This window comes from Bactrocera latifrons, unplaced genomic scaffold, assembly GCF_001853355.1.
Source record: "Bactrocera latifrons isolate USDA-ARS-PBARC rearing strain unplaced genomic scaffold, ASM185335v1 scaffold_195, whole genome shotgun sequence".
In the NCBI taxonomy this organism is placed as follows: domain Eukaryota; kingdom Metazoa; phylum Arthropoda; class Insecta; order Diptera; family Tephritidae; genus Bactrocera; species Bactrocera latifrons.
The window spans coordinates 153399-172209 of record NW_017535463.1 but is presented as its reverse complement, the minus strand read 5'-3'; the positions used below and the strand labels follow the sequence as shown (position 1 = coordinate 172209).

General features: G+C 35.4%; 1 protein-coding gene across 1 annotated transcript in view; it reads right to left on the bottom strand.

Annotated features, from left to right (window-relative positions):
• Nucleotides 1–11155: 11155 nt before the first annotated feature.
• The window catches only part of LOC108967677, a 37961-nt gene continuing 30305 nt past the window's right edge, over nt 11156–18811 (bottom strand). Inside the window, exons 13-17 of the mRNA XM_018931249.1 lie at nt 18128–18219; nt 17765–17988; nt 15712–15808; nt 13651–13793; nt 11156–11419 (exon numbers count right to left, since the gene is read on the bottom strand). Coding sequence (XP_018786794.1) covers nt 11156–11419; nt 13651–13793; nt 15712–15808; nt 17765–17988; nt 18128–18219 — 820 coding nt within the window. The remainder of the gene's footprint in view (nt 11420–13650; nt 13794–15711; nt 15809–17764; nt 17989–18127; nt 18220–18811) is intronic.

Sequence of the window (18811 nt, the reverse complement as noted above, 5' to 3'; positions counted from 1 at the left end):
AATTGTGTGGCGGAAAATTGTTGCCTGTGAGCAACGACAATGAGGATAGAGTGGAAATGGTGCAACGAAATTGAAATTTATTGCAATATATTGCGCAATGAAAGTATGTAATTGATGTTGGTGAATGCGATTATTGAGAAAAACGTTTATAATTTATTTTTATTAAATAGTCACTTTCGATATGGCTGATATAGGTCAGATCTGAAGTGTATTCATAGCTCTGTGTAAGAATAAGGAAACAGCCTTTTTCTAGCAGTTTTTTCTCAACATAAAAAATTAAATATTTTGTTATTACAAACATACTCAATTAACAAAGAAATTCACAAATTTTGAAAAAAAAAAATTTCAACGCGGTCATTGCGACGCCATCACCGGTGACCCATCGGAAAAAATATGCGCCACGTTGGCAGGATAACTTCTTACAGGATCATATAAAGTGAAAAAATACGTGTTTTAGTTAAAACCTTAAGTTGGATGAAGAAAAAACTGAAAATTGAAGCTTTGGCAGACATTTTTACAAAATAATTGAAATGACACGGAAAATTCTGCGATATTTTTTTTCAAATAGTTTTACCTCAAAGCCTTGTATACCATTCACGAAGAATGATTCAGTATTTCTGGAGAAATCTTGCCACAGTTTCGAGAAAAACGCGTTTAAAGACGGCGACCTAGCCGAGCTAGCCTCGAACGCACAAGTTCTCAAGGCTGTATCTCTGAAACTATTACTCGGATCAACTTAAAAATGTACGACAATATTCTAAAAATACTGTCGAATATTATAAGACTATGAAGAATCGGAGCCCGTATACCTGTGGAACCACTTAATAAGCAATATTCGAGTGTAACAAAGATCACTAAACAAAACTTAAATTTAGTAAAGCAAGTAACTCTTCTGTTCATTTTCGATTTAGCCAGACTAAATTGTAACCGCGAAGGTTCCAATGAGCCGACTCAGACCATTTATAAATTGGTATAAAGGAAACCTCTTTGATATACCTAATTATTGCACTCTTAGGGCCTTATAAGTTAATATCGATTTACACAGATTTCTACATACATATGGTTAAAGCGGAAAGTCACGTATTATGTGACCCCTTCTATATATGTGGGTAGAGGATATTTAATTCACTTTTTACAATTTATAGAAAATTGTCGATAAACTTTTGTAAATGGCGAAGACATCACCATAAGAGAGCTATAGAGCTAAATATATAAGTTTAAATGGTCCATGAAATATATCGAGCTGTTATATAAAATGGTGACTGACTTTAATATGTATTACTAATCAAAAAAGCTGAACTGAGTTTGCTAATTTATACCTCTTACTGCCTTATAAAAATAACAGAAGGGACGCTACCACCATATTGGATGTATCACTGCCATTTACGCTATCACTAAAAGTCAACAAGACATTATCAGTCGGAAGGCAAGACTTGAATTTTGAGTGACATTCCTGCTCCTAAAAATTACAACCTACAAGGTAGGGGGCGTTTTTCACGCGGCGGATCCCAAATCCAGCGCACAACCCTGTGGAGGGAACGTTTCGTCTTCTCACTTAGCTCGCCTTCAAATGGATGATATTTGACTTCACAGAGGATACTTGGTCTAGGACCTTGCGTAAACTTCTACACACGACTATATCCTACATCGAAGTAAAAGGAAAATAAAAATCATTTTAAAAAAAATACCAACGGCAGCTATATATGTATATTTTTCTGAATTTCCTCTCCCCTATACAGCTTTTATAAAAAAAATAACACTTTTGTGACCGCAAGGCAAACTGCTTCATATGGGGACACCATTTGAATAATTCAGCCCTCCAAAAATGTTGATCATTGCTTATTTACACCACCATTTTCAAACATACATATAGCACAAGCAAATTTAAATTGTATTTTTCTTTNATAGCACAAGCAAATTTAAATTGTATTTTTCTTTTTCACTGAATTCCATTTGGTGAGTTAACCAATATGTAGAACTCGCTGTGTGTTGTCACATGTATGCATGAAGTAACTATGTGCAAAATATAAATACATATATTTATAAATGTATTTGTATTGGTCTGCGTGATTTTGGAATTTTTGGCACACCACGTTGAGGATTGCATTAATTATAAAAAATCAAAAACTTTCTAACCGTATTGAGGCATTTGCGGCTGTTGCTTTTGCAAGAGTTAGTTTATTCAAACTTTCGGGCTGTAACATTGAACACAAATATTTCAATTTTGAAATTGATAAGTGGCTGCAAATACAATTCTTTATACAAAACAAAAAATATTGAACCACATGCCATCTCTAATCTCATTTTAACATAAGCATCTGCCAGCTACAAAGAAACACAGAAGAAAAATCTCTCCTGAATACTGTGCTCTAAATATTTTAATAATTTTAATAGTCGCTTAAAAAATGTGTGTCTCTAATTTCATATCGCTTCCACGCATGCATTTCTGCTGTCTATTCTCATTATTTCATTTTACTGAATTTTTTTTGGGCCAGCACGTTTCAGAATGTCAAACTCACATGATTTACGGGGCACCCAAGCAAGCAATGACAGCTCGAGTGCCATTGAATGAACGAAATTAAACAAATATTGATTTAAAAATTTGCAGTTGCTAAATTTCATGAGCAGACAAAATCCTAAATAACACGAAGCACAAAACTAAGCAACACTTGACTGTGGCACGCTGTCAAACCAATGCAACACAAACAATTAAGTTTGTTTATTTGCTGGTGAATTCGTTTAAATTTGTTACATAAAATAAAAATAAAAAAAATAAAAAAAAAAAAACAAAGAGACAAAGAGACAAAGGGGCACAGTCGACAGTTGTCTAACACAAATAATGAAATAAAAATTGGCAAAATTTAAAAATTGCAAGACAGTCGTAGTGAAATAATTACATAAATATTTACCGTTTGATATAATTTATTTTTTTCTCATTGATTTTTCAAGAAAATGCAAAAAATCGCCTACAGTTATTTCCGAAAGAAGACGCTTTTCGTAATCTTAATCATGAAAATGTAAAATCGTGAAACATGTATTTATATTAAAAAAAAAACACTGAGTACACTAAGGTCATTGATACAATTGCCTGGTGCAACTTCTAATTTAATGTATTGAAAAACATTAATTAAATTCAGTTTAAAGCTCTTTATTCAATTATTGCAAAACTTAAACATACAAATCAGCATAAATATTCCAACAATGCCATCGTTTTGGGCGGAGTCCTTGCAATGGAAATATGAATTTTATTGTTTGCGATCACTAATATCAATAACAGTAAATCACCAAACATATGTGCTACAAACATTACTCTATTTTGCATAATCGCATAAAATATATTACAAATTATCTTGTATGTATGAATGTGCACAATTTTAGTTGTTTGGTTCCAAAACAAATATTTAGACAATGCAAGTGTCAATTTCCATTTTTATTTTAAATAATTGGTGGACACAAAGTGACAACAAAGCCATACTCCATACATATGTTGTTGTATGACAACACAATTGCTTTTGTTGAAAAAAATTGAAGTACAATTATGAAATAGAGACATTTTAATTCAAAATCAAAGAAATTGAATAATTTTCACTAATGACATACAAATTGCCTGTCACAAGTAATCCGGTTATATTTTATTTATGTGTTTTGCTAAGGTTTCTGTCATATTTAGTTATTGATTTATCGCGCTTTTTAACAGTACCGTTATAAGGGGATTGAGCGGGGTTATCGGATTTCATCCATTTTCACACTGTCGGTAGAAGTTCTTATAAGATTTGATTATTGTAGCTTGAACGGTGTAGGAAATATGATTATTAAACTTTTTAGAGGGCGGAACCAAGCCAGATGAGTCGGCGTTGCGAGTTTTCGAGAGAAAAGTTCTGCGAAAGATTTATGGTCCTTTGCGCGTTGACCACGGCGAATATCGCATTCGATGGAACGATGAGCTGTACGAGATATACGACGACATTGACATAGTTTAGCGAATTAAAAGACAGCGGCTACGCTGGCTAGGTCATGTTGTCCGAATGGACAAAAACACTCCAGCTCTGAAAGTATTCGACGCAGTACCCGCCGGGGGAAGCAGAGGAAGAGGAAGACCTCCACTCCGTTGGAAGGACCAAGTGGAGAAGGACCTGGCTACGCTTGGAATATCCAATTGGCGCCACGTAGCGAAAAGAAGAAACGACTGGCGCGCTGTTGTTAACTCGGCTATAATCGCGTAAGCGGTGTCTACGCCAATTAAGAAGAAGAAGAAGAACCAAGCCTACTTTTTAAAGATTTTTTATCCACAAATGTTCTTTGCTACTGCGATCCTCTGTCCCAAATAGCAGTTTTATATCTTTAATGCTTAATTATGGAACTTTATATGTTTTCGAACTCGAAATTTTTTTTGCACCAAGGAACCCACATAACTAAATTTCATCGAGATATCTCCATTTTTACTCAAGCTACAGCTTGCACGTATGGACAGACAGACAGACAGTCTACCGGATTTCAACTTTTCTCATCATCCTGATCTTTTATATAAATTATATAGTTCTATATATATATATCTCGCTTAGTTATAGGTGACACGTACAGCCGTTAGGCGAACAAAACTATTATACTACCATATATAGCAACTGGTTGCATGAGGATAAAAATAAGTTCGATGTATGGTTTGCATCAGTGTCTCGTTGCTGGATCACAGCAAAATTAGTCAATTTCTGATAAAAAAAACTGCATCTCTACGTCAATGTCGCGATGAGCAGATGCAAACTGCAGAACTGCAGCCCAGCTGAGGTCAAAACTGTACAAAGAAAGGTTTGCAGTATATTTGGTGGGATTAGCAGGGAGTATTTTACTATGAGTTGCTCCTCTACGGCCAAAAACTTTATTCGGACCCGTACTGTCAACCATGTAACCGTCTGAGGTAAGCAATTGCCCAGAAGGGTTTGGTCAAAATGTTATTAAAATATCAATTTTGAAAAAATAAAGCCTCAATACTATATCTTAAAATGTATATAATGCACACGCTCGAAACATACAGGCGTATTTCGCAAACGATCGATGTCAACTTGCCTGTCTGAGCATAACGGTTAATCATGCTCATATAAACATAATATGAGGAAAAACTTCCGAAAGACAAACGCAGAAATATTACCATAATAATTTGTCTCTCCTTAACACCAAATATAATATTTGCAACATCAACTTGTTATTCGCTGCCCCAAGCGGCACAAACGAGTACTTGAAAAAGTTTCTCGCACGTTAGTTTTGCACGCACACAGATTTTTTCTACGCACCTCCTCAACACACCACTTCCCATAGTTCTCCAGCAACTTTAATAATTCACGGCAGCGAGCTTGAAGCTCAAATGCTTCCTCTTGTATATGAAGGCAGCACGACTTGTTGTTGTTCGTGATTTTGTGTACAGTTTACGAAAAGTTTTTTAATCATGTACGCCAGCATGCTAAACCACTGCTAACAGCGCTTAAGCTAAAGCTGCGGAAGCCTGAAAGTAGACACGGATGCAAGCGCAGCCTCCACCGAACTGCCACCAACATAACTCCAGCGAGATCCGCAGAGAGAACAGCAACAAAAAAACCAAATGCTTTTGCATAACCACAAATAATGTTGCTGGCTAAATAATGTTTCACTACACACACTTATGTTCGTTAAGACAGCTCTGCTCAGTTTTTGCATGACATTTTCACTAATTTGTTTATTTACAGTTTCGTCTCCTCACTGCCGCCTTCTATACCACATATTAGTGGTCAGTGACAGATTTTTTGTTGAATTAATTAAGCTAACTCTGCACTTATCTCTATAGTTGAACTCAAGTAGCTTCCAGTATATATTTTCATTTTGTCACAAAAGGTTCTAAGATGTTAACGTCTTTTCATTAATAATAATTAACGTCTTTTCATTAATAATAATAACAAATTATTAATTTTGATTGATCAATTTGTATAACAATTGTACCCTATAGTTGTTGTTGTTGTGTCGCCAGATAACCCTCTTGAATTAATTTTGTGGAATAATGCCGACTTAATAGTCCTTGGCCTGATAAAGGTTCGAATCTGTGCTGGATACTTAGACCCTACTATCGTAGGAACAGCAGTAGACCTGACTAAAATATTTACTAATCTTTTAGTGCTCAGATGTACTATTCTGCCTATCTATCCTGTAGTTGGTTCCGACAAATAAGCAGCTTTTTGGTGTGAAAGAGGCGTTTTCAAAATTTCAGAATTCTATTGGAAAAACTGAGGGATAGTATACATACTATATGTCATTGCGTTTAGGATCTTCTTGCTGTTATAAAATTCATGGCATACTTAATATACCCTATAGGCTTGTTTCTAACAATGGCCTCCGGGTTCAGTTCCACACACATCTGTTATCACATGCTTTCATCTAACCAGCAAAAGCACACAAATAAGAATTTCGCGCAAAAGTTCAAAATTAATAAAGGTGTATGATACAAATGCCGCGTAGCAAAAGCAGGTGAACGCGTTTTGTGAGCCTGCAGCAGCGAACAAGCATTCAGCTCTGGCCTCACCGCAACTCAAACAAATGCAGTGACATATTTGTTGCCATGATTTCGCTCCTATTTGCTTTTTCGTTGAATAGTCAGCAGATTGGCGGTGAGCATATGCAAAACATCGCAAAAGCACTATGAAAATTGTCCGTAAATTCCGGGTGGAAGCACAAAAATTCGCTGAAACTGTTTGCTCTAACAACAAACGATATGACTGAACAGACACATGTGTTTATGTGTATAGTATGTATTATATGTATAGTAGCTGAGGGTGTAAAAGTCAATTGCATATTCCACGAAAATTTGTACAATACCTCGCTTGGCTCATAGCTAGGTTGTCATATGAGCTGCGGCACCCACCATTTAAGAGAATTGGTCATTTTTCAAATGCATTTCATACAATTTATTATAATTTTTTTTCGGTTGCCTTCATTAGTGAACTATTACATAAAAATACAGATTTTATATATGTATTTTCACTCACATTTATAACTATTTACTTACTAATTATTAATGATAATTTTTCTATTTTACTATTTCGCTATTTAACCAATTTACTAATTCCACATTTCTAGTTTTTGCACATAAACTTTACAGAGATAAATAAACATTTTTAAATAATTAATCCCGCACCATTTAGGAATTAGTGGCTCATTTTGCATATTTTACAAAGTACAATTAGTTTTAGTTATACAAAAAAAATACACTAGTGCTTTTTATTTATTTATGTCCTACAAATTACACATTTTAATGCTTAATATTTAATGCGGCAATTTGAATCCCCAACTTTGAGTGAAGATTTAGTTACATGTGGGGCACTGCCTCACTCCGTTATTTATGTCCGATCACTGATGAGACTAGGTTCGCGATAACGAATGGGAGATGTGAGCGCGTTTCCTTTGTTCCCCGAGTACAATTCCTGCAAATACATAAGGGTAGACAAAAAGTAGTAAAAATAACTTACTTTGATATATTTCGAAATATATTAAATTATATAAGTAATTCGACGAAGCTTTGTATTGTTATATACCTTTGCAAATAAAAACAGAATCGACCGAACTTGTATGTCAAGATTTGCAATCCTATTTTCATGAAAGGTGGATGCACTTAGCATTATAAAAGACTTCATGGAATATCAAAAATTCAAAGCTAAGGCTAGTGATGGTTCCTATTTTATCAGGATTAGTATGTTCCATAATCTTACTCGAAGCTAGATCGTTCGAGGAGCAGCTTCTTAAAAGGGAAGGAGTACATAACTGTGCTGCTGTTTTCAAGTACACTAAGACGCTTTCCTGCAAATAGAAGTTGATGAGCAGTTGGTGCTTGAGCTTGTTTGAAAGTTGAAGTACTTCAACGATTTTACTTGAAAACTTTATTATGTTTTCCAAAATTCTTAACTTCCACTAGATGACTAGAATTTTTAAAGTTTTGCCTAAAATCGGACATTTCAAAATAAATGCAAAACTTATTGTAACAAGAAGAGAAAATTTTCTTTCAAATATATATTTATAACTCCCACCATCCTAGTACCTATATACAAGTAAATACTTGTATGAGTACAAAGGCAGCAAAGTGTACAACATGACGTATACGTGATTTTTACATGACAAAGAAAATCAATTTGCTTTTCAGTTGCTCCACGGTAAATAGATTCTTTAAGAAATTACTTCCTTGCAACTGCAACTGTGTAGAACGTAGCACGTGAGTGTAAGAAGCCAATATTCAATCGGAGAATAAATTGCACACAAATTGCTTACTTGCAAGCCGTTGAGAACGCAAGAGCCGAGTGAAGAAAATTAAATAAATTTGTAAAATTCGTAGACTAATATATATTATAATATTTTCTCATACAATGACTTCAGAAAAGGCAAGTAAAATATTTCCAATGCATAAAAGAGACAAAGGCTTCGAAGTAAAACGAGAGAAATTGAGTTTGTTATCAATATTTTTACTTACAGTCTGCTTGTAAAGCAATTATATGTAAATATGGCATGTATAAGAATACTGGCATACATATCACAAGCATATAATTCTCTATAAAGGATACCTTAATATATATTTTTGAGTTAATGAGAAAGTTTTTCTATAGGCATTGGAAATAACCGCTAATTTTCCTGCAATAATATGAAGGTATCAGCTACGCTTTGGTGTGAGTATGTATCTCATGCAGGAAAATATTTAGAAAAACAATTTTACCAGGAAGTAGTTTCTAAAAGCTTGAACTAGAGTTATATTGTACCGTTGGCAAACTATATCCGCTAAAATTATGATTTTATAAAGGGTGTCCCAAAACTAAAACAAACTTTAAATACGCCGTTGTTTGTGTAGTAAAGTGTTGACACCCAAAGTAAACAAATAAGGAAGGACAAAGTTTGTGTGCAACTGAACATTTTATACTCTTGCAATTTGCACGAATAAGCTGACAATTTAAACTTAGTAAAAATGGAGTATTTTTCCTATTGAACAATATTTCAAAAATAACGAAAATTTCAAAAATTTTACATAAAGTATGGTTGGAGTAGTGTTTAAATTTCATCAACTGTGAAAATTTGCCACATTTCAGCAAATTTAAATTTTGCATTAATTTTGGCACATACTGCAAAAATACGTTGGACTCAATCCAGTGTACACACCTGTTAAAGAAATAGCTAACAGCACACAAAACCTTGTACATATACGAATTTGGGAAAAGTCTGTTACTACAGACGTATGCCGAAGGTTCAAATTGGCAAACTTTGAGGTGAAACCTAATAAAAAGGATTTTTTTCGGTAAAAAAATAATCAGAGAATTGGTCGTAAGCTATTTACATTGCATTTAAACCACAAGTAATTTTATTAATTTTCTGCTCTGTATTTAAGTACAGAATTCACAAATTTACTACACAAGAAAAGCAATGTAATCAATCAATCAAATATCAAGTGAAAGTCATCTTGTTGATAAAGCACCAATACCATCAATAGAAATAGTAATAATAACTGTTTCCTGCTTGACAAATTACATCTGAGTCAATAGAATCAAAGTTGTGCTTTTGGCACAAACTCTTATCGGATTATTATAAGTTGCTTAAGCAATGGCCTTGTGATTATGATTACACAAATACACATACACATGAAGTAGCAAATTACATTAAATTACATATTCATTACAATTAATAATATCATTTATTTAGTATAAACACTTCACAGGTGCTTTTTATAGAATAAAAGGGTATACAACTATCTTTTTCTTGATTTTATTAGATCAGTTTAAATGGCAGCTACGTGCTATAGTTGTCCGATCGGAACAATTTCTTCGGACATTATCGTGAAGCCTTGAATAATAATTTATATCAAATTTCGTAATGATACTTTATTATATTATAAAAAAAAAAGTTTTCTATACGAGGACTTGAGTTGAACCAGTCAGTTCTGGTAATCATAGTAAAATTAATTGAGCTGTTAATACAACTGGCAAATATATGCTGTAGTGATCTTAAGTAAAAGTGCGTTTGCAAATTTTCCGATCGATAACTGAGGGACTAACTCGCGTGTATATAGACAGACAGGCGCACATGGCTAAATACTATATATACTATAGATTCTCAACGTTACTTTTTAGGTGTTGCAAACATCGTGGCAACCTTGAGAGTATAAAAAGGAATTTAAAGTAAAATGCGAATCATTACTAGGGATTGCATAGGAACGATATTTAATTATTGAAAACACAAATGGCTAAGCTAAGCTAATACATTTCTCAAACTTTTAATCAAGCAGCCTACATGTTCATATATACAAATTATTATAGCCGTTATTATAATTCCGTTAGCTTTCTAACTGTGCCTTAAGTCATTACAAATTCTATAATGATCGCTTTATNCTTAAGTCATTACAAATTCTATAATGATCGCTTTATAGCCTACCATCGGACGACAGTGCTCGCTACGATTCACCAACACAACTTTACAACATGCGATGGTCGCACATGACACAATGTCAACAGCCAGCAAACACATTTTAAATGACTCAGCAAGGGAGGGAATGATGACCAAAAGCACAGCCGTGACGTGACATTTACTCATCCACTTACGAATTGCTGTGTCACTTTATCCGAACCCATACTTAGTGGCAACAACAACAGCAACGGAAGGTAAATTCCAGCAGGTAAACCGATTCCATTATCCGCAATGAGGTAAGCGGACACATCTCACATTACACTTGTGTACGCAGCTTCCCTCGGTATCGTTTGCGGTGCGGCCGCTGGTTAATACAGCATGGAGAGTTACAAATTCAGATACACTCATGCTCCTGATGAAATACCAGAGAGCACTGACAATGCTGCAGAGGTAACATATAGTATAGACATAGTGGCCAACAGCATTATATATTTGGAAAAGGCAATAGGCCTAATAAGTGTAAATCTATAAAAATCTATAGAAAAAGAAATTATTTTATATTTTTTTGCTTTTAGTAAAATGCCCCCCTTAATATTGGACCCTGTAAGTGTCATACAATATCAAATTTTCCTGTAAAAAGCGCAATGGATCACCCTTTATTAAGTTCTATTTAATTCCGCACGTTAATTACGATTGGTATGGACGTCAAACACATTTAACACACATAGACACATACATAAGCATAGAAACACAGGCAAACTAGCTAGCATTGGCTTCGGTGCATACTCCACACAGTGAGTGGATTATATCCCACAGTGGTTGTCTTGCGGAACGGAYTCGAGAATGGCAGGTCGACATTTAGCAATTTTCCATTATACAAATCGACGACATAGCGTATATGCGAATTCGTCTCTGTGCACGAGTCGATTGCGTACAAATGGCCACAGACGATGAACATTTCGCCRAATTTGCGATGATCCAGGGTGATGTTGAAGTTGTACTGCATCTTCAGGGTATCCGCGTCGAGCTGAAATAAATTGCACAAAAACACAGATCATAATTAATTTTAATTCAGGTAAGAAGTAAGAAAGAGCTAGAATTGGGAATATATTTCCAGGTATCTTCTCGATAAATATATAATATGCCAAGGCATAGAGTGTGCTTAATCCATCTTTGAACCCTCTTAACAAGCTTTTCATTGAATTATAGTCAAACAGAGTAATATGTAGGAATTGGTTTATAAGAATGAATTAGACTTAAATGAAGCTTTCATCATATTTTTTTATATACAAAAGGTATTTAGAATTTCGCTGCTGATTTACTGATGTTTCTTTTACTCTTACACCTTTCTCTGCTTTCAGGCAATGCTAGATACACTTACTTTAAATGTCCCTACGAAACCATAATTCTATGCAACTAAACTTTTTCTCATAATTAATGTTTATACGAGTACTTCTTGTTAATATATAAGCCGAGCGCTGTTTGAGCTCATCTCGCCTACTCCTATCCACATGAGTGGCATTATTCTTTTTTTACTTTTTAGAAAAGTTTCTACCATCCGTTTATATTTTTCTAAGGAAAATGGAAAATTGCGCAGAAGATTGCCATTATGAAATTCACCGGCTTTTTGAGTGCACTTCCTTCCGAATGCTTTAGAGCGGATAATGGCATACTTCAGTCCTCTCGGCTCTTCGCCAGCAACTTTGATGCTTTTAGTTACAATCTCACTTACTTTATTCATAYGTTGCTTTACTGCTTATTTTCCTTGGCTACAAATGACTAATATTATATTATGGCTAATGCAGAGAGTACCTATAGAGCAAGGCGAAATACTCCAAGCAGATAAGCGAACAAGGTAATACAAGAAGAATAGAAAARTATACAAGAATATGTGTGCAAGGACAACCAGTGTTATTGCAAGAAAGTGGAGCACTGAAGGGCTAACGTACTTGCATGAGGAAACTTGATGCAGTTCAATTAGAAGTGGAGGCATCTGGTAGATGGCGTTCTACTATTATTTCAGCATTATATAAATATGAGCTTCTCGAATACGGGGCGAAATGAAAAGCTTCAGAGGGATAATAGAAGCTGAAGCAGAACTTAAAGTAGAGCATGAGTACGTAAGAATCGCAAATGTACTGCTTGTGCCCAAATTTTCATTAAGCGCAGAAGAATATTTTTTTGTTAGTCTTACATTATGCGATTATATGATGATGCGCAACATCGCAAGATTCCATATTCGATGGCTGATGCAATGTCAATATGTATAGAAAATGGCACCAAGGAAAAAAAATATATATAGTACGATATATATATATACAAGTAAACAAGTACTGTAGTTTATGAAGTGATCCTGGCATTTCATAGAATGAATAGAAATACTTTATACCTGAGCACATGCTCCAAGTGGAGCGGATAATAAAAGCATATGTCACCTTGAGAAAGCGCGTCGTTCTRAAGAACATGCCACAAAACAAGCAGYGACACCTGTCSYYTWTAGTMGAACAAAGCATWAATGAAGTTAAATTGTCTTCTTAGCACAGAAWACTACAAGTGCGTGCGCATGAATTCCAAGTGGTGTCACGGCAAAGAAGTGACAATCAAAATGAATTTCACTAAGTGTGTGTATATGGAAATGTGACAGCAAGTAAGGGTCTATTAAAGATCAGCATACGTAAAGCAATAACCCATAAAGCCACAAAACTACTTCGACAGCCTTCAGCTTTCTGTTACCTTTAAGTAAGTTATATTCCAAACAGCAGCTGTTATTTCGAAGCGGGCGATGACAGGAACGTAAAGTATTCATCAGTCATATTCGAGACGAAACGTGACTGCTACTTCTGATCAGAAATTCGAATTCGTAGAGAAAAATATGCTAACAACTAATGATAGCGTCTTATGTAAGTCTTCTATATCCGTTAAGAAGTAAAAAAAGCATAAAATAAAAATCTCATCGTAGAAACAAGCCAATCTCACCAGTTGTTCTGACTGAAAACTGTCCCATAGGTTTATCCTACAAAATTCAACTATTTAAAATTGGGAAATTACTTCATAAATTACTTCATAAAAACTGCTTACAAAATCTCTCAAGCCTTCAAACTCAAGTAAATAAAGCGATACGCTCGTATAACACCTTTACTAGTATTTCCTTAATATCTACTTTATGTTCGCTGGGATTTCTCAAATGGAGGTGTCATTGTAAATACTCACACGTACAAACCTCTAAAGGTAAACATATAAGTTTGCACGAAAACTCACCTTGGCCACCAGCGTATTGTTTGAGTCGTAAGTGCTGTAGATCACCCAAAGGCCAACCTCATCCACGTTGAAGTCCATGTAATTGTGGTCTGTCGAATACAATCTGTTGCCAACAGCTGTGCCAGCATATGGCAATGGAGTAACTTTAATGGCAGTACAAACAAAGAAAGTACAATGAGAGGACAAGATAAATGAATAAATGCATTCAAGAATAAAATTTTCGTATGAATATACACAAATACAAATACAAGCTGAATGCAAGGCAATATATACTGCATACATGTGTATACAGAATTTTACTATACCACTTCAGTGGACGATTACTTTATTGAAAATGAAAATTTAACCAACTTCATTGGTTAGTTAGAGTTAGAGAAATGTTTTGTGAATGATTTCGAAATTTAAAATAAAAAAAGTATAGTAAACCGTTTAATTTATCCTCTGAAACACTTCTACGAGTATGTTTCATTTATTTATAAGAATGGTTAGGTTAGGTTAAACGGTCGATCCTAACAGGTATCTGAACAGCTTATATCCGTTCCGTTGTGGTACCTAGAACTCCTATAAAATGGACCATACGACCCTCATAAATCGACAAAACGCCTTGAGCTGATCACATATTTTTTGAGGCGGCTAATGTCAATTTCGGCTAAGTCTCCTAATATTGCATTCTATATCGACCGGAACAAATGGCAGTCAAACGAGTCAAGGGATGAGCTACAAGGTAGGTGCAGAAAAACTTTCCTCCCACTGTTTTCAAATAATTTTTACTGGTGTCTATTTGGAAATTACGGGCGATTTGCTGAAAACGCTTGCCTCAATTTAATTAGTTGTTGGCGACAAAGTTCCCAATTTATTATTTAATACGTTCTTATAAGCTCATAATACAGTATGCCCTTCTAACCCAACCAATTAGGGAGCATTAACTTGGCGTCATAGATATTCTTTTACGTTTACCAACAAGCTTCATCCAGTAATGCATTTGTTCCTCATATTCAAACTTTTTTGATTGCTCGAGACGTATTTCGTCTTCCAGCCACTTTTGAATGGTGTAAATCATTTTTACAAAAAGGAAGACCCCACAATCTGCTCCACCTACCGTGGGATAAGACTCCTCAACATCGCGTATAAGGCTCTATCGAGCGTATTTTGTAAAATATTAAGGCCCACCGTCAACAAACTAATTGGACCTTATGCCGCGATGTCTGAATTTGGTATCCCCGCAAAACTAATAAAGCTGTGTAAACTGACGTTGAACAACACCAAAAGCTCAGTCAGAATCGGGAAGGACCTCTCCGAGCCGTTCGATACCAAACGAGGTTTCGGACAAGGCGACTCCCTTTCGTATGGCTTCTTCAACCTATTTCTGGAAAAATAATTCGAGCTGCAGAACTAAACAGAAAATTACCATCTTCTACAAGAGTGTGCAACTGCTGGCATATCATTGGCCTTAACAACCGCGCCGTTAGTTCTGCTATCTCCAGATTGGATAAGGCAGCGTAGCAAATGAGTCTGGTGGTCTCGAAATCCAACGAAGAATATCTCTTGCCAACTGGTGCTGCTTTGGACTGAGTAGAAAAGTGAGAAGTAAAGTAAAGTAAAGTAAAGGCGAATATAGCATCAATGGAAGCGGTTTCTACGCCAGTAAATAAGTAAGATCACTTTCGTCGCCGGTAAGCTAGAGCATGTTCATATTAAAGTCATAAAGAAGGACTCCCCGCAGAAATAAATTTTCATACACCAAGCTCGTCATAATTGTGTGAGAAAAAAATTCTATACATTGAAAAAACGCACAAAGACAGTAACTTTTCAACGCATTTTCCGAATATTGAAACAATCGAATAATGGAATAGTAATCAAGTTGCGTCATCTCTTGGCAGACCGCAAGACTATAGTTATAGCCCAATAGAACACAATCTTTTTTAAGGATTTCAGATTTTTAGTTAAGAACACCTTAAAATTAGGCTTATTGAATAAAAGTTGCTTATTTTATAGAGAGCTTTATAAGCAAATATGAGTAGTAAAGTTATCTATAAAAGTAATGAGCAGCACTTTACTTACTTATCTTCTTCATTGTTGCCAAATCCAATTTAACGACCAAATCCGTGTTTAATTGATTGTAGTAGAATGAACCATTATAAACAACATGTGCATTGCCCTGTAAATAAATATGATAAACCAAAAAAAATTTGAATATAAAGAGCACGAGAGATTACTTCATTTTCAACCCTTCCAAAGCTGGGGTAGTAATCGATTACTGACAATTAAAGACAAAACAATGCTAAATTCAGTTAAGAAAGCTCGGTAAAATGCGGCGCTTTCATTCAGAATGCGAGTTTGATTCATATTAGAAAGCGGTCATTAACTATTTGCAATAATTTTCTTGTACATATAATAACCTATAGTTTAGTTCCAATAACTTAGTTCCACTTATACTTAGACTAAGTAAGTTTATAGTAAATTTGCAAAGGCAAAATCCTAACTAACTCCCGATTGCTTAACACTTTCGATGTGAAAGTTAAGGGTTTAGTTCACCAACATTTAACTCCAACTCTTTCATTTCCACTTCTCGTGTTCATTCTCTGTTGTCTACCTAGGTATATGTACATAGATAGTCAGTAGGGTAAAGAATAGCTTGGACTCATATTGCTTGTGATTGTCGCTGAGATTGTTGATGCTACAAAGTGATTGAAGTTAGCACTCAACCATATCGTAAACACCAAAGTGTTTGCAAATATTTACAGCCTCTCGACCACACTCACACAAGTACAGATTTACACAGTAAGAAAAACAAAATATTTTTTCAACAGAAAAGTTTTACGAGGAAAAGTTCCTGTTGTGTTTGAAAGTAAGGTAGCAATGCATTTACAGCGAGTCATGCAATCGCAAGCGTTCACGCTCCTGAAAGCCAATTTACAAGTGTATTAGTATGTGTATATAGTATTTGTCTGTAGGAATACGTCAACCAGAGGAATTAAAACTTTTCTGAAAAATATTTCTCTCAGGTGGCATTTAAGGTTTTGCTCTCCTTTGAGATGAGAGGTAAATTTGACCATTTTAAAAATATAACATTCTGTGAAGACTCATAAGAATTTAAGGCCTTAAAATGGAAACAGAATATATTCGGCATTTTACTGGTGTTGAATTTAGCAAATCGGATGGAATATACCTAAATAGTATTTACTTTGGTTAATGTTATCATAGGGTCGAGAAAAGTTTAACTCATAACCCACGAAAAATTATACAAAAACAAAAAAAAAGAATAGATTCAGTTGCACTTGTTATGTTCTTAACAAATTATAAAAACTTTTCCATGTGAGCTACATGTATTCTATGGTAATATGATCTGAAGTATAATGAGGTGCCCGCTCTGGATGATCGGGCCAGAACCATGCATTGCAGTGGGTAACCCCTCTATAAAGGAGATGCTCTGCAGGGAGCAGAGAGTGGGGAAACAGCAGCCTTGGCAGCGGGTAGTTGAAATGCGCCATGCCAAGGTACTGCTGGGAGGGTACAACCTAGCAAGATTTAAGGAAGTGATCCACCTCATTGTCGCGCTCTATACAGGGCTTTGCAGACTCGAGAAGGACTTGTTCAACTTTGGCATAGTCTCTTGCCCAAACTTCCGATTTAGCGACATGTTACAGGAAACTCCAGAACACTTGATTCTGGATTGACTATCAATTTGTAGAAGCAGGCTCAAGGCCCTAGGTTCCAACTATGTGGACAGGTATCACATCACCTCAGTCGCACCCAGCAGGATCGTGCAATGGTTCAGGGACCATATGTCATGTAAGGAAGAGCACAATAGACCATAGAACCGCAGTACAAACCCTCAATTTTACTATCTATATATCTATCTGAGCAATAAAGTCGGAAATTGTAACGCCGTCTCTAACAATTATCCATGCCGAATTTAGATCGATATCGCAAAAACTGAGGAATAAAGTAAATATGCAGACAAGCGGGCAGGTAGAAGAACATACCTAAATCGGCTCAGTTTGCCATAACTTATATATATTGTTCATACAATCTCTGACATTTTTTTCTGAGTGCTAAAAACTTACTGATAAACTTTTACGTTACAAAAACCACAGAAACAACAACTACTTACTTGAAAACCCTCTGGAATGTTATACTTCCGACGTGGCGACCAATTCATGCGGTACTTCAACTTCGTAGGATATTCATACAAATTATGCGTGTCATTCTCTTCGGTAACGTAGGTCTTTTCATGATCAACATCCGCCGAACTAACCGGATCCTTCAACCAGCAGCCATAAATCTCATTAACTGCCTTATGGAATACCGGTTTGCCAACTGCGTACAACAACCAACCTAATGAAAAAGAAAGAGAGTGGGAATAAAAATAGCGAGCGTAATTTCGTAATTTATTTAAAAAAAAGCTGAAATTTCACATCTAACTAAACTTAAACAAATTTTAATTCGTATATGGGAATCAAAAATCTGCACTTACTCTTTTGTCTCTTCGGCAGTCCAGGGTAGCTATAATTTCCGGTGGGCTGAATTTCGAAGTTCGAATTAATCGAGTCCTTACACTGGTACAGGCTGTCAAGAGAATAAAAGTAATTATCCGCAATAAGTGCGAGGTTATGAATATTTAATGGACTCATGAATGGAAAAGTGCGCTGAGGCTTTATTAAGTCGCTTTGAGTGGGTGTGGGTGAGAGATGATTTTTTCATTAAGCAAAATACAAACGGAAGCCAATGGAAGTGGACAATAAACGCAAATAATAAAAGGAAGAGCAAAATGAATATAAACAAAAGATAATTTGTGGAAAATCTGCGCTAACGGTAAATTTAATTTACATTTGGAGGAGCAGTGCTCAGCGACCAGCTAGGCGTGCGCTAAAAGTTATGACACCTGTGAGCAAAAACGGGTGGACGAAGAAAAAAGATAAGGGTCCTAGTGCAAAATGACCGAGTTTAAGCTGCTTTTGTTGTTCTATAATTGCGGGGACTTTATACTTCAAAGCGCTAATGCTGTATGCATATCCCATATATATAATTATGTTTATGTGACCACCATGACAGATGGCATAAGTAAAAGTTTAACCAAATGCAACTGCATAAATTTTAATTATATTCCTAACAGTTTCTAGCAACCGTTAGAAAGTAGTGCAGCAGCGGTATGTCATAA